This window comes from Mus caroli, unplaced genomic scaffold (assembly GCF_978045245.1).
Source record: "Mus caroli unplaced genomic scaffold, Mus_caroli_1 scaffold_8, whole genome shotgun sequence".
Classification (NCBI taxonomy): domain Eukaryota; kingdom Metazoa; phylum Chordata; class Mammalia; order Rodentia; family Muridae; genus Mus; species Mus caroli.
In genome coordinates, this window is record NW_028227263.1 from 37,498,642 (window position 1) to 37,524,611 (window position 25,970).

The window sequence follows — 25,970 nt, forward strand, 5'->3', positions numbered from 1 at the left end:
AATATTCAAATGATTCTCCAATTTCAAATATAAAGGCTGCATTAAAAAGAAACAGAACTTATATGAGAGACTTGTGCTTATAGATGCGAAAAATGGTGGCCGATGAAAGGATAAAACAATGAGAAATTTGCTAAATATTGTCACATTAGTTAGTCCACTGATTTTATGATGAAGATCTTGATAGTAAGATGATAAAAATTTATGTCTAAAATATCACAAATACAGTAATAAATTTCCATAGTATACTGTCCAGTCATTTGGAAGTTCAGAGCTTATTACAGTGTTTAAAATTGCAGATATTATGGCTAATGGTGAGTGTTAGCCATCAATTTTTTCATGGCCTCTTTAACATCCTTGTTTCTGAGGCTATAGATGATGGGGTTCAACATTGGGATTACCACTGTGTAGAATACAGACACTACCTTGTTCTGGTCTGTGGAGTAACTGGATTTGGGCATCACATAAATGAATGTGATGGTCCCATAGAATAGAGTGACCGCAGTGAGGTGGGAGGTGCAGGTGGAGAAGGCCTTCTGGCGACCCTCAGTGGAGCGCATCTTCAGGATTGAGACAAGGATGTAAACATAAGACAGTGCAATAATAAACACAGTGACCACAATGATTGACCCTGAAGATATTGCTGGAATGACTTCAGAAGAAAAGTCATGAGAACACGAAATCTTCAAAAGTGGTGAATAGTCACAAAAAAAGTGATTAACTTTATTTGGTCTACAAAAGGACAGGTTTAATAAACATCCAGTAAATGTCCAAGCATTCACACATCCACCTAGGTAGGAAGCTCCCACTAGGAGAATACAGACTGTGGAGGACATCTGTGTGGCATAGAGCAGAGGGGAGCAGATGGCTACATAGCGATCATAGGCCATGGCAGCCAGCAGGAAACACTCAGTTGACCCAAATGTTACTACAGAACAGAGTTGAGCCACACAGCCAGACACAAGGATAAATGTTTCTTTTCTGAGAAATCCCTTCAACATGATGGGTGTGACTGATGAGGAGTATCCAATGTCTACAAATGCCAAATGGCTGAGGAAAAGGTACATGGGGGTGTGAAGCTGCGGGCTTCTTCTGATTAGCATGATTATGCTCACATTGCCCATTAAGGTGACAGAGTAGATTATTAGAAACACAATAAATAAAATGGCACGGATTATAGCATCCTCTGTAAATCCCAAAAGAATCACCTCTGTTACCACTGTGTAGTTTCCAGGTTCCATCTATGATAGGAATACTGCCATTGAAAAGAAAAACAGTCAACTATTAGAGTAGAATATCGTATTGACTCTTACTGTATTTACAGAAACTGTATATAAGGTAAATAACAGAAATACAGATAGCATGTATACATTTCATGAGAAATATTTCATGTACTATCTTACATAAATACTAAAACAGTAAACCGGTTAATTCATGGGAAATAAAAATTAGTATTTTTTGTTTGTAGCACATCGTTTGTGCCTCATGTTGTTAGTTTACATGCCAATGAGGAATAAAGAACAACTGAAATAGAACAACTCAGTTTTTCCAAGAAATCAGTGAGGAAAACTGCACATGCACGCACGCGCACGCACACGCGCACGCACACACACCCTGGCCTTGAATATTGTGTGCTTTGCTTTGATATTACACCGTTACATTTTCAGTTTATTTTCACTGTGCCAAACCATAGGTTTTGTGGCAGTTTTATCCAAGTATTTCATCTACTTTGAACACGTTCACCTTTATTTCCCTTTCCTATTTCTTTACTCTTCTTCACATTAGTCTCTTTCCACTTCCCAACTATTCCACCATCTATATCCATATCATGTATGTGCAAATAAATATTACTTCTTCTTAATTATATGTGAATTGATTGAAGAATAGCAAGCTACATTATGTGCACTGGATATTCATGTGTTTGAACACTAGTATATTACTTTTCTTGTACAGGATAGACATATGAAATATATCAGTGAAACTTAACCTTTTAATGAAAACATATGAACATAACAGTATCAAAGCTGAAGTAAGCATTATATGGCATGGATGCAAAATGTAATGCAGAAATGTAATGACTGCTTTAGCAACATAGACCAAAGATGAGGATCTGACTTGTCACTGACTATTTATGTTACCCTAGATAAGTGGCATGCACTATACAAATACTTATCACTGCTTTATTTTAAAACATGCCATACTATGATATTTTAATTTGAGTATTATAGTATATATTATGCCATGTGTTAACTATAGAAACAAACAAATGTGGAACTAATTATATTCTTTTAAAAATGTGTTTATAATTTCAATTATTAAAATTATAAATAAAAATTCCCATATCAGTAGAAAAGAGAAATTACCTGTGAGTGGCTCAGCCTCAAGGACAAACAACAAAGAAGGCTATGTTTTATGAGAAATACTGTCTTATGGGAAATAATCCCTTGAGTATCTACCTTGCTTGTTAAAATTCCACTGAAAACCCATCAGACTGAAAATTGGAGATACTCATATTCATACAAATACATGTTATCTATGAACAACAACTGATCTTTTTGAGAATTAGCTTCATGAAAACTTCAAGGATTGAAGGATTGAAGTATTGAAGTATTGCAGTAGTGAAAAAGCCATGAATGCACAAGAGCACAGTGCAGTAGAAGGACTTTTAGCTCAAAGTTGAAAGATTTCTGGAAAAAAAGCTCATTTTATACATCCCTAAATGATATTATCATTGTTTTAAAATTTATTGTATGGGAAAATCACACACAATAATAACATATAATACCACAGAGATTCTATATGTGCTCCTCACCTTAGTAAAATGTCACAACAAGTATAATGACACAGAACAGGAGTACAGTCAAGTTACAGACCATGTTCACCATCATGAGTTGCCTATGCTATTGCTTAAAACCCCAGGGACCTCTTTCCATTCTTAATTCTCTCCTGTATCTCATAACATATGTCTTCTGGATCTCTTAGTTTTGTCTTTTCAAACATTTATCATTATACAAATATACCTAGTCATCTTCTTTGTTCTGAGTTCTGTACTGTCAAATATTCATGTGACAATTCCTATTTCTAAAATTAATGTTTACAGTGATATTGTTTCTTTTTAAATCTTAATCCATGTCATTAAATGCTGAGGTCTTTCTTCCAAAATCTACACATACTTAGCCATCTCTCTACCCCTGTCCTGAAAGAATGGGGGGAAAGAAATATTAAAATGAAGAAGATTCTACTTTAGGAAAGCTAAACCAGGACATAAAAATCCATGGAGTGACCAGACAACCTTTTTAATAGTACTGAAGAGATCAGGCCTGAAGAGATGATTCAGAAGGTAAAAGAGCTTGTCACTCACAGCTGATATCCTGATTTCATTCCTCCAAATATCCATCAAAGGCTTGATGTGCTGATGTGCTTCTGTATTTCCAGTGCTTCTTTGATGAAATGAGAGCAGAGTCAAAATAATAGTCAGAATCCCCTGATCTAGCTTCTTCTTCTTGAGCTTCATGTGGTCTGTGAATTCTGAGATTCTGAGCTAATATCCACTTATCAGTCAGTGAGTGTATACTATGTGTGTTCTTTTTGTGAGTGGGTTACCTCACTCAGGATGATAGTTTCTAGTTCCATCCATTTGCCTAGGAATTTCATAAATTCATTGTTTTAATAGCTGAGTAGTACTCCATTGTGTAAATGCACCACATTTTCTGTGTACATTCATCTGTTGAGGGACATCTGGGTTCTTTCCAGCTTTTGGCTATTATAAATAAGGCTGTTATGAACATAGTGAAGCATGTGTCCTTCCCAGGGACTAAACCACCAACCAAAGAGTATACATGGAGGGACCCATGGCTCCAGCCACATATGTAGACAGAGGATGGCCTTGTCGGGCATCAATGGGAGGAAAGGCCCTAGGTCCTGTGAAGGCTCAATGCCCCAGTGTAGGGGGATGTTAGGACCAGGAAACAGAAGTGGGTGGGTTGGTGAGCAGGGGGAGTGGAGGGGATGGAGGTTTTTGGAGGGGAAACCAGGAAAGGGGTAACATTTGAAATGTAAATAAAGAAATTATCTGAAAAAAAAAAAGAATCTTCTGGAAGCTTGATACCAACTATCCTAGAGTACACAGTGGGACAGAAATTAAAAGAAACCATGCTCCATGCATCAAAACAAGTTGAAAAGAGAATAGATTCCTGGAATGAGGTCCTCTGACCTCTACATATTTATCCATCTCTACACACACACACACACACAAAACAAAAACCCCACATGAAACAATGAACAAAACAAAACAAAACCAAGGAAAATGCTATACTGCTATACCCCTCAATTCAACTTCATGGTTTCTTCATGAAACCATCCTTCAGACAAGTTTTACTCCATAAATTATGACTTCTTTGTCTTTGGCTACTTCAATATATGTCTGCCTTTAATTTTAAAAGTTCAGAGGAGATGTGTCTAGAGTCTTCTGGGCTCTCCTCCAAGGTCCCAGAAAAAATTCCCACACTGGTAACAGAAAAAAAAAAGCTTAAAAATAGAGTGATGATGCTATTATGCAATTTTTGTGTGTGTAAGTATAGAGAATTTCATTTAGAGACCATGCCTATGAAATGCTTAGTGTGGAGCATTGTATGCCTAGGAATCATTCTAGAAAATGAGAAGTTTCCTGACATTCACAGAAAGAATATACAGGGAAAATGAATATATGGGATGGGGGATAGGGTGAACTTAAAGGAAGAGTAAGGGGTTGAGGATAATATGATAAAACTGATTCAAACATCCTATATCATGGGAGATGCTAAAATGAAACATTTGTTCTTTTCCTCTACACCTAGAAAAGTCCAACAGAAATACAGGCATTAGTGTAGAACAGATCTTACCTTACCTTCAATCTGTCTTTGCTTTTTCCTAAGTGTGTTTATTCAGTGAGCATTTAATGAATGTTGATTTTGCACAATGCCCTGTGGTACATTCAAAAATCCAGGCAATTTGCTGACAATTTGGTGTCTAGTGAAGAAACTATAGTGGTTTGGATGAGGTATCCCTCATACTCATGGAACTTTGAATACTTGGTCTCTAATTGATAACACTGTTTAGGAGGCTTAGGATATATGATCTTATTGGAATGTGTATGAAATTGATTAATTTGGGTGTTAAATACAAGATATAGAGTTTCCAGCTTCCAGTTGTAGCTGTTGTGAGTCTGCTATCATAGATTCTTATCCCTCTGGAATTGTAAGTCCAAATAACCTTTTCTAAAAGTTAAAAAAAAAGTTTTATCTGGATATAGATTTCTCTGTGCTTCTTAAATACAAAGTTATACATAACTTTCTGAATTTGTAACTACTAGGACTTAGAAGGATATCTCAGTGTTGGCCTCTATGTTTCTATTACTTTTCATTAGAATATTATTAACTGTACTGCTTCTGCTGTTCACTGTATAATATAACATGAAAACATCCAAACATTAGCATATAATATACATTAACATTATATGCTAATGTTTGGATGTTTTCATGTTATATTACTTTGAATACTGCACTGCACCATCACCTCAATGTCATTGTTCTATCTTTTTGTAGCAACATTTGTTGTGGTAAAACTTTGACCAAAAACCAACTTGGAGAGGAAAGGCCTACCCATAGATGCCACAGTCCATCATTGAGGTGGGAACACAAAACTGGAAACTGAAGGCAAAAAATAGAGCTGAGACCAAAGATGAAGAGTACTTACTGGCTTGCCCTTCATGGTATGCTCAGCTTGATTTTTTTATACCAGACTGGACCACCTGTTCTTTGGGTAGAACCTCCCACAGTGAATAGGACCTTCTGATGTCAATTGTTAAGCAAGAAATACTTAACAGAAGTATTCATAGGCCAGTCTGTTGGAGGCATTTTCTCAACTGCTTTCTTCTCTTCCCAGATAACTCTAGCTTGTACCAAGTTGACAAAAATATTCTAACCCTCACATCATCTCAGTAGGCTGCAGGATGATAGAGGAGCTCATTTCTCCAGTATAGTTGTTAGTTGAGGCAGACAGTAGAAAGTAGGATAGAGTAAATTAGCTCCTTACTTATTAATCCACTGAAAGTGAGTGAGTGGGAAGATGCTACTTCTTTATTGGTGTTTATATGAATTATGGCAAGTGTTGTCCAAGGAGCTTCTGGCTTCCAAGGTCGCTGCTTTCTAAGGTCACTGTCTCACCATTTTTTTTTTCTTTAGGAACCTCAAGCTTACAGTTTGTTGTCTGGGTCTGTCTGGGATTCTGATTGGGAAGCTCCACATTTTCTTCAGTAAATGAAAACATGAAACTAAAGAGATTTACCACTGTGCTATTTCTCCAGTCCTGAGGTACCTAAGCAGTTCATCTCTTTTTTTAAATAATGAGCTTGAAAAGTATCTATCCCAACTCTCATAAACCTTTAAAGAATTAGTTGGTTGAATACAACCCAGCATGAAAGTTCAGAGGTAGATGCCTCCATATTTAGGATGGAAAGAGTTTACTCAAAGCAATGCATCAAACCCAGAATTTCCTCAATTTAGGGATCTATGAGGTTGAACATTCCCCTCCTGGGGGAGAGGGCCTTAACGTCTGTGACCATGACCTTTGTCTTAGTCTGTAAAGGCTGTTTACATGCTCTGTAATATACTAACCACCAATGGAATCAAGATTGTAGATAGATGAAGCATTTTTCTTCCATTAATTAACTTTTTTCATTTATTAAGGCTTACTATGTAAGTTTAGCAAGGTCCTAGAAGTATGTGAATTTTAGAGTCTAGAAAAAGAAAGAGAAATTTTAACTACCTAGATGAAACATCTGTTATATTTTCTCTTGTTTTTTGGGCATCCTCTGTGCTTGACTTATGGTTTCTTTGATGTATAGATTTTTAAACTTTATGTGCTAAAAACCCCCAATATCTTCAGCAAATGGTGTTAGGAAAATGGATGTCTGTATGACTAAAAATGAAATTAGACCCATATTTATCATCTGTGCAAAAATCAACTCCAAATGGAACAAAAACCTCAAAGTGAACCTTACACCTCTGAAACTGCTAGAACAAAACTTTGGGAGTCCTCTGTGAGACATAAATACAAGAGAAAGCTTGCTGGATAGAACTCCATTTGCCTGTGAATTAATGCCAATAATTGACAAAGCTAAAAAAAAAAAAAGAAATCTGCACAGCAAAGGAAACCATTAGCCAAGTGCAGAGAAAGCCCAGAAAGTAAGATACCATCTTTTTCAACATATCTGATAAAAGATTAGTGACCTGTATATACAAGATATTAAAAATAAAACAATAAAGAAAACCTCACAATCCAAAAAATTTAAAACTTACAAAAGAATATAATTTATTTAGGTTTTTATTTGTTGATGGTATACATAAACTGATTTAGAGTTTGAGCCATATAGATAAAATCTTAGTGAGCAGTGGCATTGATTATGCTTCTTTGGAGAAACAAGCCTATAACATATAGACCTGTATATGTGTATAGATATATACACAGACACACATAAGACATACCATCTTTCATGACAGATTTCTTTGTCTCATACTACTTACATACACAACGAGAAACAGGAAAATGATTAGAGGAAATATATATACACATATATATACATACATATATATATTCTAGCGCCTATGACTATGAAAGACCCATCCAAATAGATGATACAACCACAATAAGAACATCTCCAGCATTATTATTTCCTGTGCTACTTTGCCATCTTCTCTCTAATGTGCTTGGTTCTAACTATAGTAACTATATACAATTGAAGGTAGCTATAACTGAAAATGTATATAGACTTAAAATTTTATGCAGTCAATATTTCAACCTAGCAGGTAATTACTTTAAAATATGAATAAAACTGAAATATAATTTGTAACAACTGATTTTTGTTTGGAATTTTTTGTTTCTAATGAAATGTATTATTATGATTATATAATTTAATTTGTGATGTATGAATACTCACCTGGTACATTTACTACCAGACTTCAAGTCTGGTTATATACTGTAACATGTACTTCAACTATCAATATCTAGTTTCCTTTTAATACAACGTCTATGGTATATCATTACTATACAGAATGTGGCAAAGAGTGTAGCAGACAAGTCTAAGAAAATGTTTTTTTACTAAATTGTCTCTTCAGAGCATTCTTAATCTCATTATTCCTAAGGCTGTAGATTAGGGGGTTCAACATGGGGATTGCTATCATGTAAAACACAGACAACACCTTGTTTTGGTCTGTGGAGTAGCTGGACTTTGGCATCACATAAATGAATGTGACAGTTCCATAGAAGATGGTGACTGCTGTGAGGTGGGAGGTGCAGGTGGAGAAGGCCTTGTGTCGACCCTCAGTAGAGCGCATCTTCAGGATGGTGATGAGGATGTAGGTGTAGGAGATGGCTATGATAAACACTGTGATTACAATGATGGAGCCAGCAGAAAATGAATCAAGAATTAGCAGGACACTGTTATCAGAACAGGAGAGTTCAACTAAAGGAGTAAAATCACAGAAAAAGTGATTGACTTTGTTTGGTCCACAGAAGAGAAAAGAAAAGAAGGAAAGTGTAAAAGAGGAAGCATTAAGAAAACCCCCTATATAAGATCCCACAAGCAACTGGATACAGACTTGTGTGGACATTTTGGTGGAATAAAGCAGTGGGTTACAGATTGCCATGAAACGATCATAAGCCATGGCAGCCAGAAGAAATGACTCAGTTGATCCAAAAAAAGCTGCTGAGCCAAGCTGGATGCCACATCCAGTGTAGGAGATTGTGCTTCTCTCCAGCAGGAAGTTGATAAGCATATTGGGAGTGACAGAAGATGAAATGCCTATGTCAACAGAAGCCAAGTGGCTGAGAAAAAAGTACATAGGGTGATGGAGCTGGGAAGAGACTCTGATGAGAAGGATGGTGCTGAGGTTTCCAAACACAGTCACCAGGTAGATGCACAGGATGACGGTGAAGAGGATGACTCTAAGGACTGGGTCATCTGTTAAACCCAATAAAATGAACTCTGTAACTGCAGTGTGGTTCCCATCCTCCAGGATACCCATGGGACAGTGTAGCTGTTGCTAGATCAAGGCTGTGATGGAGACAGTATTAGCCAAACAAACACAGAAGTGGATGCTCACTGTCAGCTATTGGATGGATCACAGGGCTCCCAATGGAGAAGCTAGAGAAATTACCCAAGGAGCTAAAGGGATCTGCAACCCTATAGTTGGAACAACATGATGAACTAACCAGTACCCCGGAGCTCTTGTCTCTAGCTGCATATGTATCGAAAGATGGCCTAGTCGGCCATCACTGGAAAGAGAGGCCCATTGGACTTGCAAACTTTATATGCCCCAATACAGGGGAATGCCAGGGCCAAAAGAATGGGAATGGGTGGGTAGGGAAGTGGGGGGGGGGTATGGGGGATTTTTGGGATAGCATTGGAAATGTAATTGAGGAAAATACGTAATAAAAATTAAAAAAAAGAAGTGGTAACAGATAAAATAGATTGACTACAACTGCAGACAGACTTCAACAACCATGCAAAGTTTCATAAATGGCAATGTGAGAGAAATAAAGCTGGTTGGTACCTTACCCAATATGCAGAGGTGCCTGCTGGGAGTTTTATAAAAAAAAAAAGTAGAGGCTATGATTTGGAGACAGAGTGATGAGGGGTGTTTGGGGTAGGTTAGAGGGAAGAAGAGTGTAATGATGTAGTTATATTTTATTTAGAACTTTAACAATAAGATGGAATTATGAAGGAAATATTTATATGCAAAGCAGAAAATTCATGACTGAAAATAGAGAGTAAACCCAGTCCAATTTTGTTGATAATTTTTCAATAAAGCATTTACTTTAGTGCAAAAAAAGAGAAGTATTTGTAAACTTGTCTCTGCATTTCCATTAACACATAGAAATTATTACATAAGTGCATTAAACAAAACATAATTGGGGTAGTACATCGAACACTCACTGTGTATTCATGTGCAAAACTATTTAATAAATTTTAAAATGAAAGACTAGAAACATCTCTTAAACAATGTAACTTTAATTTATGTTTATAATAAAACTCACTTAATTGTATTTATAACTGTATACGGAAACTGTGAGTCTGATGAAAGTAACAAGTATCGAATGTGCAAGAAAGGACTAAGCTTTACAAACGTAAAATTATTCAATATTGTTTTAAGTAATATCTGTACTTTAAGAATCTCATCTAAGGGAAATATAATAGTCATAAGAGGAAGATGGAAATTGGGTGAGAGAGGGGATGGGGAGGGAAATGGGGGGTTTGGGATCAAATGTGGGCAGGTACAAGAGGGATGTCCATTTAACCATGAGAACGAATGGAAATTTGCAACTGACAGGGTTAAGGAGGTAGTGGACATCTCCAGGAAGGAACAGATACCTGGGATAAGGGAGGTGTCCAAGAATCAATGTGGGTGACCATAGCTGTGACTAACAGCATTGTGGGTATGAAACTTGAAGAAGTCAGTTCCCGTAGTTAGGATGAACAACCAACACACCCAGAAAACATACCACTCAAAATTTTTCTTGTCTAAAAGAAATATGAAGGGATGGCAGACATAACAGAGACTGAGAGAATGTCCTACCAGTAACTGGTCCAATTTAAGACTCATCCCACGGGAAAGCATCAATCCTTGATACTATTAATGATACTCTGTTATGCTTCCAGAAAGGAGTCTAGCATGACTCTCTTCTGAGAAGCTCTATCCAGCAGCTGACTCAGAGGGATTCAGATACTCACAGCCAAACAGTGGATGGAGCTTGGGGACTGATATAAAAGAATAGTATGAAGGACTACAGGGAACCAAAGGGGATAGGAACTCTATAGGAAGACCAACAGAGTCAACTCACCTGAAATTTTTGGGCTCTCAGAAGTTGAACTACCAAGTGAAGGCATACACAGTCTGGACCTAGGCCTCCCCATATATATATATATATATATATATATATATATATATATATATATATATATATCCAAAGTGCAACTTGGTATTCATGTGTGTCCCAAAAAACTGGATCTTGTGGGGGTATGGGTCTATCCCAAAAGTTGTTGCCTGAACATGGGACATGTTCTTCAGAGAGAGAGGATGTGTCTAGTCACACAGAGACTTGATGTGCCAGGTAAGGGGATAGCCCGGGGTGGGGGTGGGGTGGGGAGGGAGGAGGGGAACCACCTGCTCAGAGGAGCAGGGAAGGGGAATGGGGGAAAAATTGTAGGAGGGGTGACTTGGAGAAGGCAGTGAGTGAAATGTGAAGTGAATAATAATAATCAATCATAATCCTTCAAAATGAACTGTACTAAACTTAATACATTATAAAATGCTCAATTGTCATTCCCATGGAATAATATTAAGACCCTTATTAATTAAATTTTAATCTTGATGGAAATGTGTGATTTGAAATTGATAGATAACTTAGTGTTACATTAGTAACACTAGTGTGAAGACATGAACTGGAGCTAGAAAGAATTCAGTCTACTCTTATGACACTGTCTTTGAAAATTGGAAAAAAAGTGAAAAGCATGTGTTAATTTGAGAGGCAACAGGTCAGCTTTTGAAACAAGAAGTTCTTCTTAGTAAGGGAAATAGGTCATCAAGTCTGTCAGTTACCTGTTTGTTTTAAGGCTAATATTTGTAATGAGAGCTACGATTTCTTACAAGAAATGGGGCTGGGGAGAATTCACACTAAAATTATAAATGAGAGGACCTACTGTAAAATTTTAAACTCTTACTAATTAAACCATTACTTTATCAAGTCGTTTTCTCCATCAGTCTAATCACTTGCAAATATGTGAGTACTACTTCTAATAATATTAGTATAAGTTTATTCATATACTCACCAGATCCTCTCCTAATGTAATAATTTTTGTAGCTAAACTCAATGAAATGAAATATTATTGCCTCTATACAGAGGACAGGGTGTGGATATTCACCCAGCTAGGATCAGGCTGATTCCCATGTTTTGAGATATTCAGCCCTATGTTCTTGAGTATGTTCATGGTTCCTAGAGCCTGTGATGCTAGAACATTTAGTCAGTAAAAAAGTCTGTATTTTCATGACATATTTGTCATGAAATCACGAATCTATGGTAATGCTAGTGAACTTATCAGCATTTAATTTTCTTGAACGCTAAACTTATATGCCAGTAGAGACTATGTGAGATTCTCCTCTTCAAAGTGTTTGGATAAATAAGAAAGCTTTGAGAATTAAGTTCTATATATATTTATTCAGAGAAATTTGACTTAAAATATAAGTTGATTAACTTGTTTTTTTGTGTGATTATACCTGACTATTTTCCAAACTATAACACACACACACACACACACACACACACACACACACACACACATACACACATTTTCAAAGAGCAAATTATTCCTCAATGGTAGAAGGAAACCAGAACACTCACCTTCTGAAGTAAGGATTCATTTTAAAGTAAGAACATTATGATAATTATAACATGATTTTATAGAGTTCTAGCTATCCCCACAATGATTCTTTTACCATTGAGAATGTGTCTCTGAATTGTCTCGGGATTCACATATGAATCAAATCCCCAGGACCCATTTTCTCAGGTGAAAAAGACATTTATTAGCTATGAAAACAAATTTCAAGGAATCAATCTGAAATTTTTTTATTTTGATTTGAGAATTGGCTCACTTTCATTTGATAATTATTAGAATTATAATGATAACAAAACTATCTCAGCTGTTGATTCTAGGTTCATTTTTTTGTTTCATGTTAGTGGATACTGAGATTAAAATACAACTTTGGCTATTTTCATTTAAAATCTTTTCACTTGTGCTAGTTTTTTTGTAGTTATTGGTGTCAATACTCTTTATTACTTACCTTGAGGAATATGTTGAGAGAGGAGAGCAAAGCTGATTTAAAGGAGATAAAAATACTGATATATAGAAAACTCTGAGAGATAAAACCTTGTGAAAAAAAACCTCACATAGCTGATCCTCAGGGCAGAATTGGTATCTCACAATTCATACCACAAATAGATTTTGGCTTCTATTTTTTGATGGAAGATAGTCGAAACACTCTCTGCTCTTCACTTTGAAAGCCTGGTCTGACTCCTGCTAATCTTAATTTTATGGAGTCATTCTACCTCTGATGCCCCTTGTTGTAAGCAGCTGGTCACTGAACAATGAAAAACTTTCAAAACTCCTTTGCTATGCTTTATATCGTAAATTCTAGTGCTTTTTTTTTTTTTTTTTTTTTTGCATAAGTGTAGCCACCTGAGGCCATGTGAACTGGGGTTCCCCTGAAAGGTGCTGGTGCTGAAAGAGATCAGACAGGAGAAAAGAACGAGGCCAAGACAAACCTTTCTTTTCAAAGCCTCTGAAATTTACTGAGAGTCTGTGCTTATAAAGAGGGTAGGCCCATCTCCCGCCAGCCCATTCTTGATGCCTGGAACCAGCCCATAGGCAATCTATAGGGTGTGTCTCCAGAATGTCTCAAGGACCTTTCAGCAGGAAGCAGAGTCTTAGAGAAGAACAAATAGAGTCATCAAGGTCAGAAGGCTCTACCCTAGGTAATCTCCTGCTTAGTGGTAGCAAGGTCAAAGTCCGGATCAGCCTGCTTCAAGGCTGGGGGAGGCTACACATAAGGTCATTTCGTTTCTGTTTGGTATCCTCAGTTTTTATTCAGTGGGTCAATATTTTCTCTGTGTTTGACAGGGATAATTGAGACACGTCCATTCATTTACTCAATTAGTCCTGATGTGGCAGGTGTTCTTGGACTTGTAGAGCCAAGTTCAAGGACTGAGGTTCCTTTTGCCACAGTTGCTACAATCTGTGTAAGGGTTGCTTTCCTCTATTTTCTCTATATTTGCTAATATGCATGATTTCTGTTGATTAGATCTCTCCAAAGGACATTTCTGAGTTTATGATTCTTGCATCTCTAATCCCACATCTCATCTTAAATTTGACTCAGTTTTATAGCACTTATTTCTGAATTGTCAAATTCTGTCATTGAAAAGAAAAGTATATAAATTACTGTAGGATCATGTGTAGTGGCAGGGGATTTCCTTTCTTTTACTTTTATGTGGGTTCTAGGAAATGAACTCAAGTTATCAAGGTTTTGAGGTAGGGGCTTTAATCTGCTAACTCACCTCACTGAAATAAAATATAATAAATAAAAATTTAGGTCTAATTTCCTGAGTTGTACTTTCTGGGCATGCTTATAGAATGCGTATTTTGTAAGCTATAATTTAACATTGAAGATATACTTAACATTTTATCGTTTGTTCCAGTTAGGTATGCCATAGGGCTGATTAAAATGAACAGTTCTGTCATTATTTCAACAGAAGCTTCAATGTACATGAAAGCAAAATTATACTCACATAACTATCTCACATAGGTACTGCTTTATTTTACATGAGTGTCCTCATCCTGCAATACTTTCTCAGGTATTAGGTTCTCAGTAAGAAGTCAGTGTCAACCCTTTCCCTGTGTACATCAACCTAACACACATGATTTTGGATTTTGTTAATTTTTGTTTTATCAATAGTGCTCAACGTCTTCTGATAGTCTACATCATGTACCTTTAAGTTTTACTGTGAAGATCCTATAGAAGTGAATAAATTCCACTGTTGCCAGTTTTTATTTCTAACTACTTCCACTGTACTAAACTAATCTGAAACGTGAGAATCATTGTACGGATTCTAGAATGTGTGAAACTCTAAGTGAATGAGTAAAAACATCAGTGACTTTGGTTCTATCATCAAGAAGGTGAAATTTGTTTTTGGAACATTACAGTGGAGGGGAAAGAAGAGAAAATGTGATCATCACCCACATGTGAAAATTGATTTCATCTCTCCTAAAGGCAGTCAGATTTCAAAGGAGATATATCCAGGTTTGCCCACATGTGCACATGAGGATAAGTGGCTGACCATGAAATTTTCTAAAAGTGTCCTCTTCACAGGCTCACTGTTGAAATTATAAACTTAGCTCTCTTTAGAAACCATTTCTGTTGTTTTTATTAATTTGTTTCCTTTGGTCCTGGCAAGTTCAAGAATACTACTCAATAGGAAGACCAGAAGTCTCAACTAACTTGGTTGCCCGAGATCTCTCAGACACTGAGTCACCAAGTATATACCAGTTGATATAAAGCCCCCAACACATATACAGGAGAGGACTTTCTGGTCTGGCCTCTGTGAGAGAAGAACCTAAGCTTCAAGAGACTTGAGAACCCAGGGAGTGGGGAGTGGGGAGTGGGTTGAGGACATCTTCTTGGAGATGATAGGGCATAGAACAGTTAGAGGGCAGACTGGGAAGGGGATAAAGACTTGTCTGTAAAAATATTAAATAATATTAATGATAATAATATTAAGTTTTGAAACTGTCAAGAAATCAGATTAATGAGGAATGGTTTTACTGTTCTTTTCTATGTACCTAACAATTGGGATCATACCACCACTCTATACCACGCATCAGATTTTTATGGATACACAAAACCTGTATTGCACAGACAACATTTCTATAAAAATAATTCCACCAATTACCCGCTGTAGCCTCTCCCAGCCTTGAGTAGGCTGGCTTTGACCTTGCTGCCACTGAGTATGAGACCACCTGGGGTGGAACATTCCAATTTAGATGGCTCTATTGTTCTATCACCTGCCTCTGCTCTTCTCCAAGACACTGCTACCTGCTGCGAGGCCCTGAGATATTCCAGAGACAGCATCCAGCAGATCTGCCTAAAGGCTGTCAACAGGCACCAAGAATGGATTGGCGGGGATGAGCCTTCCCCCTTTATAAGCACAGAGTCTTAGTAAACTTGGGGGCCTTGAATAGAAACATGTCTTGGCCTCCATTATTTCTCTCCTCGTTTCCTTCCATACAGCTCCGGCCTCCCACCTCCCACTGAGGAACCCAGTTAGTGTGGCCTCAGGTGATTACAACCCCCTACTTTCTCTACCATTTCTGTACAGTTTGCGAATAACTATAGTCATCAGACTTATCTCAGGACAATCATGTGTTGAAACATATACCCGGAAGCATTATAATATGTGTTAGTAAGCTTTCTGTTGCTACAACAAGAATTTAAGCTCATCAATTGGCACTGAAGATAAAGGTTAATTTTTATCACACTGCTTTTGAAGTCTCTGTATCCTAAGAATTGATTCCACTGCTGTGTACCTGCAGTTGTATATCATCAAAGGAACACCTGGTGGGAAAAAACCCTCACATTATGACCAATGAAGAGGAACAATATTCTGAGTCTCCTTGTCTCCATCATGGCATGCCTCTGGTAAACTAAAGATTGCCCATTAGACTTAAGCTTTATGATTTTAGTCTTTCTCAACAACACTAGAGAACAGACCTTAACAAACACTTTGGGAACAGTTAATAGACAATTTGTAATAAAGTTGACTATGAAATATTTGAAAATATTAGAAAATGATGTCAAAATATTTTCAGCATATTGTTTTAGATGAATCACCTTATTTTGTTAATTAAAAGGTTATTTGATTTTATTAAAGTTAATTTATGACAGTTTTATTTCTTCTATAGTCTGAAAATTAAACTCTAATATTTATTACAAACTTCCACATTTGCTAATAATATAACAATTATCTTTTCAACCACAGAAACTCAACTTTTATTACTATATCCATATTACTGCCATAACAAGTCTGACAATGTTGTAGATATTTCTATGAAAATATTTTTCTACCAAGTTGTCTCTTCAGAGCACCCTTAATCTCATTATTCCTCAGGCTGTAGATGAGGGGGTTCAACATGGGGATCACCACCATGTAGAACACAGACACCACCTTGTTCTGGTCCGTAGAGTAATTTGACTTGGGCATCACATAAATGAATGTGACAGTTCCATAGAACAGAGTGACTGCTGTGAGGTGGGAGGTGCAGGTGGAGAAGGCTTTGTGGCGGCCCTCAGTGGAGCGCATCTTCAGGATGGTGATGAGGATGTACATGTAGGAGACAACAATGATAAGCACTGTGATAAAAATGACAGTGCCAACAGATATAGTGGCAAGAATAATAAAGACTCTATCATCAGAACAAGAGAGTTCAACTAGAGGGGTAAAATCACAGAAAAAGTGATTGATTATATTTGGTCCACAGAAGAAAAAAGAAAAGAACGAAAGGGTGAAGGAGGAAGCATTAAGAAAACCACTTATGTATGCTACTACAAGCAACTGGATACAGACTTGTATAGACATTTTGGTTGAATAGAGTAGTGGGCTACAAATTGCCACAAAGCGATCATATGCCATTGCAGCTAGAACAAAGCACTCAACTGTTCCAAAGAAAGCACCGGAGCCAAGCTGGATGCCACATCCTAGGTATGTAATGGTATTTTTCTCCACCAAAAAGTTGACAAGCAGATTGGGTGTGACAGAAGATGAGTATCCTATGTCAGCAGAAGCCAAGTGGCTGAGAAAAAAGTACATGGGGTGATGGAGCTGGGAAGAGACTCTGATGAGAAGGATGGTGCTGAGGTTCCCAGACACAGTCACCAGGTAGATGCACAGGATGATGGTGAAGAGAACAACTCTAAGGACTGGGTCATCCGTTAATCCCAATAAAATGAACTCTGTCAATGCTGTGTGGTTCCCATCCTCCAGGAAAGCCATGGGGCAGTGTAACTGGTGCCAGATCAAGGCTGTGATGGAGACATTATAGGAAGAGTTTTATGAGTAGATGACATCATTTTCATCAACTCAACCATGAGGGTATCAGAAATAAATGTATCATTTAAAGAGAATTGACAGTTATATCAAACAAAATTTTGGTCAGGTACATCTGTATTTCTGCATAAATGTGACTTAAAATTTTAAAACAAATGGTAGTAAATTTCTTTCAAATAATGTATCTGTTATCTTTTAGTTATGTATAGTAAAATATACCTCTGTGGTTTTATAAGTAAGGTTTTAGAATATGAGACTTGTGTAAATAACAGAAGTTATTGTAAATACTACAAGACATAAAATCCACAATCACAGAATTGTGTGCTATAGACTAATAATGGCTAACCTTACCGATGTTTCTAAGCACCAGGATAAGACAGAATTTTATAACTAGTTCTTTAATTTTTTAAAGAATTATATACTTTTATGATTTCTATTTCTTTGAGAATATTTAGTTTGTAATTGGTCACTATATAAGAAGTCTAGAATGAGGATATGAGCTGTAGACAGACTGTATTTGAATTTGATCTAACTTTTAGTAATTGCTATATATGAAAAAGTCACAGTGAAACTGAGCACATGCAAATTTGGTACATAAAGCAGCTCTGTGGTTAATATACAAAAGATGAGTTTCCATCATATAAAATTAGTATTGTCTGCTAGTGAAGCAAGCCTACATCAAGATAAATTTTCTTATTAGAACTTGAAAAACTAAAAAGGAATCCATGTTTTCTAAGTGGAGTGTGATAGAATGAAATCACATGATTTACTACACAGTACAAATGGGAAAAAATATTCAAAATTTTAAGTTTACCCATGTTTATGCAGCTCAGGATCGCATGAACTCTTACTTCAATATTTTTGACATTATATTTTCTGATTGTCTAAAATATCTGCTGCTTCATAGTAGAACCTTCAGTCAATAAGCAAAACAAGTATTTCTATAAGTCATTATGCAATGTACACCATCAAAGCATTTTTTATTTTATTTTTTATTAGGTATTTATTTCATTTACATTTCCAATGCTATCCCAAAAGTCCCCCACCCGCTCCCCCACCCACTCCCCCACCCACCCACTCCCACTTCTTGGCCCTGGCATTCCCCTGTACTGAGGCAGATAAAGTTTGCACAACCAATGGGCCTCTCTTTCCGTCAAAGCATTTTAAAAACAGTGACTTCATATTCCTGAGTAGTAAATTCCTATACTGTTATTGATCATGCTGGATTCTAGATAAATAAGAAATGTCTAACGATTGAGATTAACTAGATATTAACAGGGGTTTGAGTATGGAAATAGAAGCTCATTGTGCAATTTGTTTGTGTGTCTTTTTGTCCAGTTTATTGCCTATTCCACCAGATATGTGTATCCACTAAAGATTATAAGTTGGGGTGAGTTTTCAAAGAAAGCATTCTCTAAAGATGCTTAAGGTCAATAAATAGCTGGGTTTACCCACAAAACTCAAAACTTACCTCTTCCAAGCAGAATTCATTGCAAAGTAATAAAGTCAAGGTTATTTTGCTTTTGTAGCTGCACAGCTGTCTCCTGGTGTCATTGTTTGTCATTGACTAAGTCCCTGCTGAGACTCTGGATTCAGATGTGAATTCAAATCACTGAGGATCATTATCTCATTTCCAGATCATTTCACACACACACACAACTACTTTTAAATGAGTTTATCTACCTGGTACTTTCCTCTTGTGTAAGAATGAACATGATTCATATGATAATTGTTCAATGAATATGATAAAATTATGTCAGGTGTGATTCAAGCCTCCTCCCTTGGGCTCATCTTGTTACTTAACCTCTTTGGTTCCAACTTTTGTAGTGTGGTTATCCTATATATTATGGCTATTATCCGCTTATAAGTAAAAACATGCCATTCATATCTTTCTGGGCTGGGGTTACATCACTTGAGGTGATACTTTCTAGTTGCATACATTTTCTGGAAAATTTCCTGATGTCCTTGTTTTTAGTAGCTGAGTAGTGTACTTTTGTATAAATAAACAATGTTTTCTTTATCCATTTTTCAGTAGAGGAATATGAGATTGTTTCCAGCTTCTGGCTATTACTAATAAAGCTGCTACATAGTTGAGCAAGTATCCCTTTGGTATAGTGAATTTTGGGGTATATGCCCAGGAGTAGTATAGATGGAACTTGAGGTAAAATTGTGCCCAGTTTTCTGAGAAACTTCAAAATATTTCCAAGGTGGTTGCACAAGGTTTCACTCCCATTATCAATGAAGGAGTGTTCCCCTTGCTCTCAATCCTTGTCAGCATGTGCTGTCATTCAGTTTTTGATATTAGCCATTCGGATGGGCATAAGATAGAATCGAATGGTTGTTTTGATTTGCATTTCTCTGATGACTAGGAACTTGGACATTTGATATTCCTCTGTTGAGAATTCTCTGTTTAGCTCTGCATCATCTTTTTAATTTTGGTTATTTGTTTTGTTGGTGTCTACCTTCTTGGGTTCTTTATATATTTTGGATATTAGTCCTCTGTTGCTTGTAGGGTTAGTGAAGACCCTTTTCCAATCTGTAGGCTGCAGTTTTGTCCTCAAGTGTCCTTTGCCTTTCAGAAAATTTTCAGTTTCATGAGGTCCATTTTATCATTTTTTGATGTTATAGAGTAGCCATTTATGTTCTTTCTCTTCAAGAAGTTGTCTCCCATGCCAATGAGTATAAAGATATCCCCCACTATCTCTTTTATTAAATATAGTTTATCTAGTTTTATGTGGAAGTCTTTGATTCACTTGGAGTTGAGTTTTGTTCAAGATGATAAATATGGATTTATTTGTATTCTTTTGCATACAGACCTCTAGTTAGACCAGTGCCATTTGTTGAAATTGCTTTCTTCCATTTAATGGATTTGCCTTCCTTGTCATAAATCAAGTATCTGTAGATGTGTGAGTTAATTTTAAGTCTTTGATTCAATTACATTCATCAACCTGTCTGTGCCTATACTAATAGTTTTCTCACTATTGCTCCATAGTACAGCTTGAGGTCAGAGATGGCGATACTGTCAGAAGCTCTTTTATAATTCAGGATAATTTTTGCTATTCTGTGTATTTTGTTTTACCATATGAAGTTGAGAATTGCTCTTTTCAAGGTCTGTAAAGAATTGTGTTGAAATTTTGATGAGAATTTCATTGAATTGCATTTGGTAAGATGGTGATTTTCACTATGTTAATCCTACCGATCCATGAGCTTTGGGAGATCTCTCCATCTTCTGATACTTTCTTAAATTATTTACTCAAGAGTCTTGAAGTTATTGTCATCCAGGTCTTTCACTTGCTTTGTTAGAATTACAGGGAGATATTTTATATTATTTCTGGCTATTTTAATGGTGCTGTTTCCCTAATTTCTTTCTCAGCCTGTTTATTGTTAAAAAAAAAGGGGGGGGTGCTACTAAATTCTTTGAGTTAATTTTGTATCCAGCCATTTTGCTGAAGTTGTTTAACAGCTGTAGGAGTTCACTAGTAGAGTTTTGGTGTTATTTGTGTATACTATCATAGATTCTGTAAAGAGCAATACTTTGACTTCTTCCTTTTCAATTTGTATCGCCTTTATCTCCTTTAGTTTTCTTTCTGCTCTATCTTGAATTTTAAGCTATATTGAATTGGTAGGAAGTGAACATCTTTGTCTTGTCCCTGATTGTAGTGGAATTGCTTTATGTTTCTCGCCATTTAATTTGATGTTGGCAGGCTGTATAGTTATTTTATTATATTATGTATGCACATTTTATTTCTGATGTCTTCAAGACTTTTGACACGAAGGGTACTGGGTTTTTTCAAGGCTTTTTCACCATCATTTTTTTTTCAGTTTGTTTACATGGCAGATTATATTACAGATTTTTGTATATTGAACCACCATTGCATCCCTGGGATGAAACCTACTTGATCCTGGTGGATGATATTTTCATGTGTTCTGTTTTTGTATCAATGTTTATATGAGAAATTGGTCTGAAGTTTTCTTTTTTATTGGATATTTTCTTTATTTACATTTCAAATATAAATGCTTTCTTCCTTTTTATGGGTTATTCTCTTTCCCGGTTTCACCCCCTCCCATGAAGTTTTCTTCCTTTATTGAATCTTTCTGTGGATTAGGGTCACTGTAACCTCATAAAATGATGATAACAGTGTTCCTTCTATCTCTGTTTTGTGGAATAATTTTAGGAGTATTAGCATTAGCTCTTTGTTGAAAATGTGTGACCCGTCCAGCAGGTCCAGTTATTTGAGGGTCTCGAGGGGACCTTCTCCTAAGAACCAAATTGGAGGGTAGAGAAAGATGAGAACCTTGTGTGAATAACGACACAGAAATGTTCTGAGTTGCATCAAGGCCCCCTTTTCTTCTCAGGGGGAGAGGCCCAATTTAGAGATCAGGACAATTGTGTTGTCTTAATGGCTCCCAATATCTCCCCCGTTTTAATATTTTTATAAAGGCATATTGTATAATAAATTTGTAGCCACGTTTTTAACGACTGCCTAAACGTCTGTTTGCTCACCGGGTGATTCTCTAAAACCATGAAGGACACAAGGACAAGTCATCTATGAGGCTTGAATTAACGGTTCCAGTCTGTTGGGTATAACCTGGCCTAGCCAAGGGATTTAGGAACGAAGCTCCGTGGGTAGAGGTAGAGGTCTGATCCCCAGTGTGTACTGTTAGGGGCCATGTACAGGATTGACTCTCAGACCCACAGATTTTTACCCAGAGTAACTCTGACCTTTCCCATGCCGTTTTTCCTGGGGAAAGGACCCTAGGGCACTCAACCTTCATGCAATCAGACATGCCTCTCAGAAACTAACAGCTTCCAGACTAATCTCTGTGCAGTGCCTTAGCCTTACAACTCTCATGGGCGACTGCTTCAAGTTCCAATTTTTCAATGTGTCTAGCCTGGGATGACTGTTTAGTTTCCAATGTGGTGAGAATGTATATTACCATGTCGGAAGCACAGACTACGGCAATCTATAAATGATTCGTGGCATGAGACTGATGGCCGAATTTAGGGGGAGGGGAATGATCTTACTTAAGCATTTTATGGAAATTGAGTCTCTCTCCCTGAGACGAGGGTGATGAAGTGGTATCCACGTCTGACTCTTCTCCAGTAACTTGCTTGTTATCACCAACGTCCAGCCGATGGTAATGAATGAATTCCAAGCCCATGGTGGAGATAGGAAGTTTCTTCATCTGTTTGTAAGTGGCTGCTCTCCAATTTGTCCTCTTTTGTGCACTCAACACAACTTTCTGGTCACCACTGTCAGGACACTCACAAGTCACAGGTCAGCCTGTCACATTGGAAGCTAACATGCTCTTGCAGCATTCTGTGGAAAAAACATAAACATTCCCCCTTTTCCCCATATCAAGTATCTGAACAGGATCATGGCATGTGCCAATAAGTGGATCCTTTTTATCTGCCCTAGACATTATTATATCTAGTTTTTTTTTAAATAAAAATGTGATTTAAATAATGTGCATGGGGATATAATTCCCCCTTCTTTGTTTTTAAAGAAGGCATAGTTTTTAAAGTTTTATAATACGTCTTTGAGAATTATAAAATATCTCAGTAACATGTGTAACATTAAATTGTTGACAAAACATCTCTTGGAGGTTTTGAAAATAAAAATTTTGAAGCAAATAAATTTTTCTTTCTTAGATTTTCTGTAACTAAAATCCTAAATATTAAAAATATATTGTCTCTGAATCTTATGGAGCAATAACTACTCCCTAGAACTCTAAACTTCCCTTTAGAGGCATTACCTAATAAAATACTTTTCACTTAGGAAACAATATATACGGAAAGATTTAAACTCTTTGCTTCTTGTATTGAAGCAGACAACAAAAATTTCTTACGTATTGTAAAGCTATGTTAGCCATACCTACAGGCAAAATTATCTAGTGATCACCAGTTCATTAAAAGCAAAACTCTTTGAATTTAAGCATTATTTTAAACATCTGAATAGATCTGCAACAAAGCTAAAAAGAAATTCCCTTGAACACAGGGGAAACTTTCTCAGGCACTGTTTGCAAAATAAAAGAAGGTTACAAGCTTTCCTGCTGCTGTCTTGAGCCCTGCATTAACTCAAACGTAAAATATTTTTTAATCTGAGCATCTTGGCCCTCCTGTAATAAGGAACAATTTTAGAGGAACAATTTAATTGTCTATGTCTCTAATTTTTGATACTCTTTCTTAAGATGACTTACAGTGAAAGCGTTCTTCACAACTTTTGTGCTATGAAAAAAATTGCCCATATTGCAGTTTCCTGCCAGACAGCAACTATAGCCAAACTGATTGTCTGAGGGTCTAATCTATGCACAAAGACAAACATAGCTAGATAACTCTGTCCCAGTTTTGTATAAAGTGAGCTGTATTAGCAGTCTCATAAGATGATTACTCTTATAATTATCTTAATTACAATATACAGGTGAATTAAAGATCTTAAATTTGAAATCAAACTGCAAGCTGTAGTCAATGGAACATTGGCAATTTTAACCATAATTTTTAAGTTCTGTTGCAATATTAGAATATATCTATAACTTTTGGAAAGCAAGACCCAGTTTTAAACAACTTATTCTCCTTAAAGTCAATACTAGAAACATCACTATCACGTTACAAAGTTTGGCTGCCAATTCATGAATGCATGACAGTGCAAATTTTAATGTTCCATTAAAGAGACATTGTTTTAAAATCTTATCTCTATAAGTCTACTTTCTAGGATAAGAATTACATAAAATTTTATCTCAATTTAGAAGTATCTTTAGAGGACTAGTTTTCTGGGCTGGTTTATGCCAGGTGCTTTTGTTTGAAAATGACTCTAGCCCTGAGTTACTACTTTTTTTTAAATTTTTAATATTTTTATTACATATTTTCCTCAGTTACATTTCCAATGCTATCCCAAAAGTCCCCCATAGCGCCCCCCACTTCCCTACCCACCCATTCCCATTCTTTTGGCCCTGGCATTCCCCTATATTGGGGCATATAAAGTTTGCAGGTCCAATGGGCCTCTCTTTTCAATGATGGCCGACTAGGCCAACTTTCAATACATATGCAGCTAGAGGCAAGAGCTCCGGGGTTCTGGTTAGTACATCATGTTGTTCCAACAATAGGGTTGCAGATCCCTTTAGCTCCTTGGGTACTTTCTCTAGCTTCTCCATTGGGAGCCCTGTGATACATCCAATAGCTGACTGTGAACATCCACTCCTGTGTTTGCTAGGCCCCGGCATAGCCTCACAAGAGACAGCTATATTTGGGTCCTTTCAGCAAAATCTTGCTAGTGTATGCAATGGTGTCAGCGTTTAGAAGCTGCTTATGGGAAGAATCCCTGGATACGGCAGTCTCTAAATGGTCCATCCTTTCATCACAGCTACGAACTTTGTCTCTGTAACTCCTTCCCTGGGTGTTTTGTTCCCAATTCTAAGAAGGGGCACAGTGTCCACACTTTGGTCTTCATTCTTCTTGAGTTTCATGCGTTTAGTAAATTGTATCTTATATCTTGGGTATCCTAAGTTTTGGGCTAATATCCACTTATCAGTGAATACATATTGTGTGAGTTCTTTTGTGATTGTGTTACTTCACTCAAGATGATGCCCTCCAGGTCCATCTATTTGGCTAGGAATTTCATAAATTCATTCTTTTTAATAGCTGAGTAGTACTCCATTGTGTAAATGTACCATAATTTCTGTATCCATTCCTCTGTTGAGGGACATCTGGGTTCTTTCCAGCTTCTGGCTATTATAAATAGGGCTGCTATGAACATAGTGGAGCATGTGTCCTTTTTACCGGTTGGGACATCTTCTGGATATATGCCCAGGAGAGGTATTGCTGGATCCTCCGGTAGTACTATGTCCAATTTTCTGAGGAACCGCCAGACTGATTTCCAGAGTGGTTGAGTTACTACTTTTAAGCTAACTTTGTAACCAGTGTTACACCTTTTTAATCATACCCAAATAACTTATAAGCCAATTCTCTATGACCAAGATATGCAGATCATATTTATACCTTTAAGACCAATCAAAAACCAAATGAAGTGGCTACACGAATCTTATAAATTTAGATCAATCAAAGAATTTTACTTTTTATAGCTATACTTATAAGATAAAAACGCACTTTGTCATTTGCTAAACACAATAATCACAAAATTGCAGAGAATTTTCTAGGAAAAAAACAACTATCAGCTTATTTGCCTTAGAACTAAGAGGTTGCAGATTCCTTTTCTTTAAAAACAGTTTATCAGCAGGACCTCTCCTGCTGTGTTTGATTTTTGGCTAAAGTGAGGGGCCTCTCTCAG

The 25,970-nt window shown here is 36.7% G+C and overlaps 3 protein-coding genes across 3 annotated transcripts; all 3 read right to left on the bottom strand.

The window, feature by feature from the left end:
* Nucleotides 1-305: 305 nt before the first annotated feature.
* On the bottom strand, nucleotides 306-1,244 carry LOC110298952 (olfactory receptor 5P80). The gene has a single exon (XM_021168499.1). The coding sequence runs from the start codon at nucleotides 1,236-1,238 to the stop codon at nucleotides 306-308; it is 933 nt and encodes a 310-aa protein (XP_021024158.1). The 5' UTR covers nucleotides 1,239-1,244.
* Nucleotides 1,245-8,114: 6,870 nt separating this feature from the next.
* Nucleotides 8,115-9,059, bottom strand: LOC110298451 (olfactory receptor 5P79). Its single transcript, XM_021167705.1, has one exon. It carries the CDS (start codon nucleotides 9,057-9,059, stop codon nucleotides 8,115-8,117), a length of 945 nt encoding a protein of 314 aa, XP_021023364.1.
* A 7,627-nt stretch (nucleotides 9,060-16,686) lies between these two features.
* On the bottom strand, nucleotides 16,687-17,631 carry LOC110298414 (olfactory receptor 5P76-like). The gene has a single exon (XM_021167650.2). The coding sequence runs from the start codon at nucleotides 17,629-17,631 to the stop codon at nucleotides 16,687-16,689; it is 945 nt and encodes a 314-aa protein (XP_021023309.1).
* Between the last annotated feature and the right edge of the window lie 8,339 nt (nucleotides 17,632-25,970).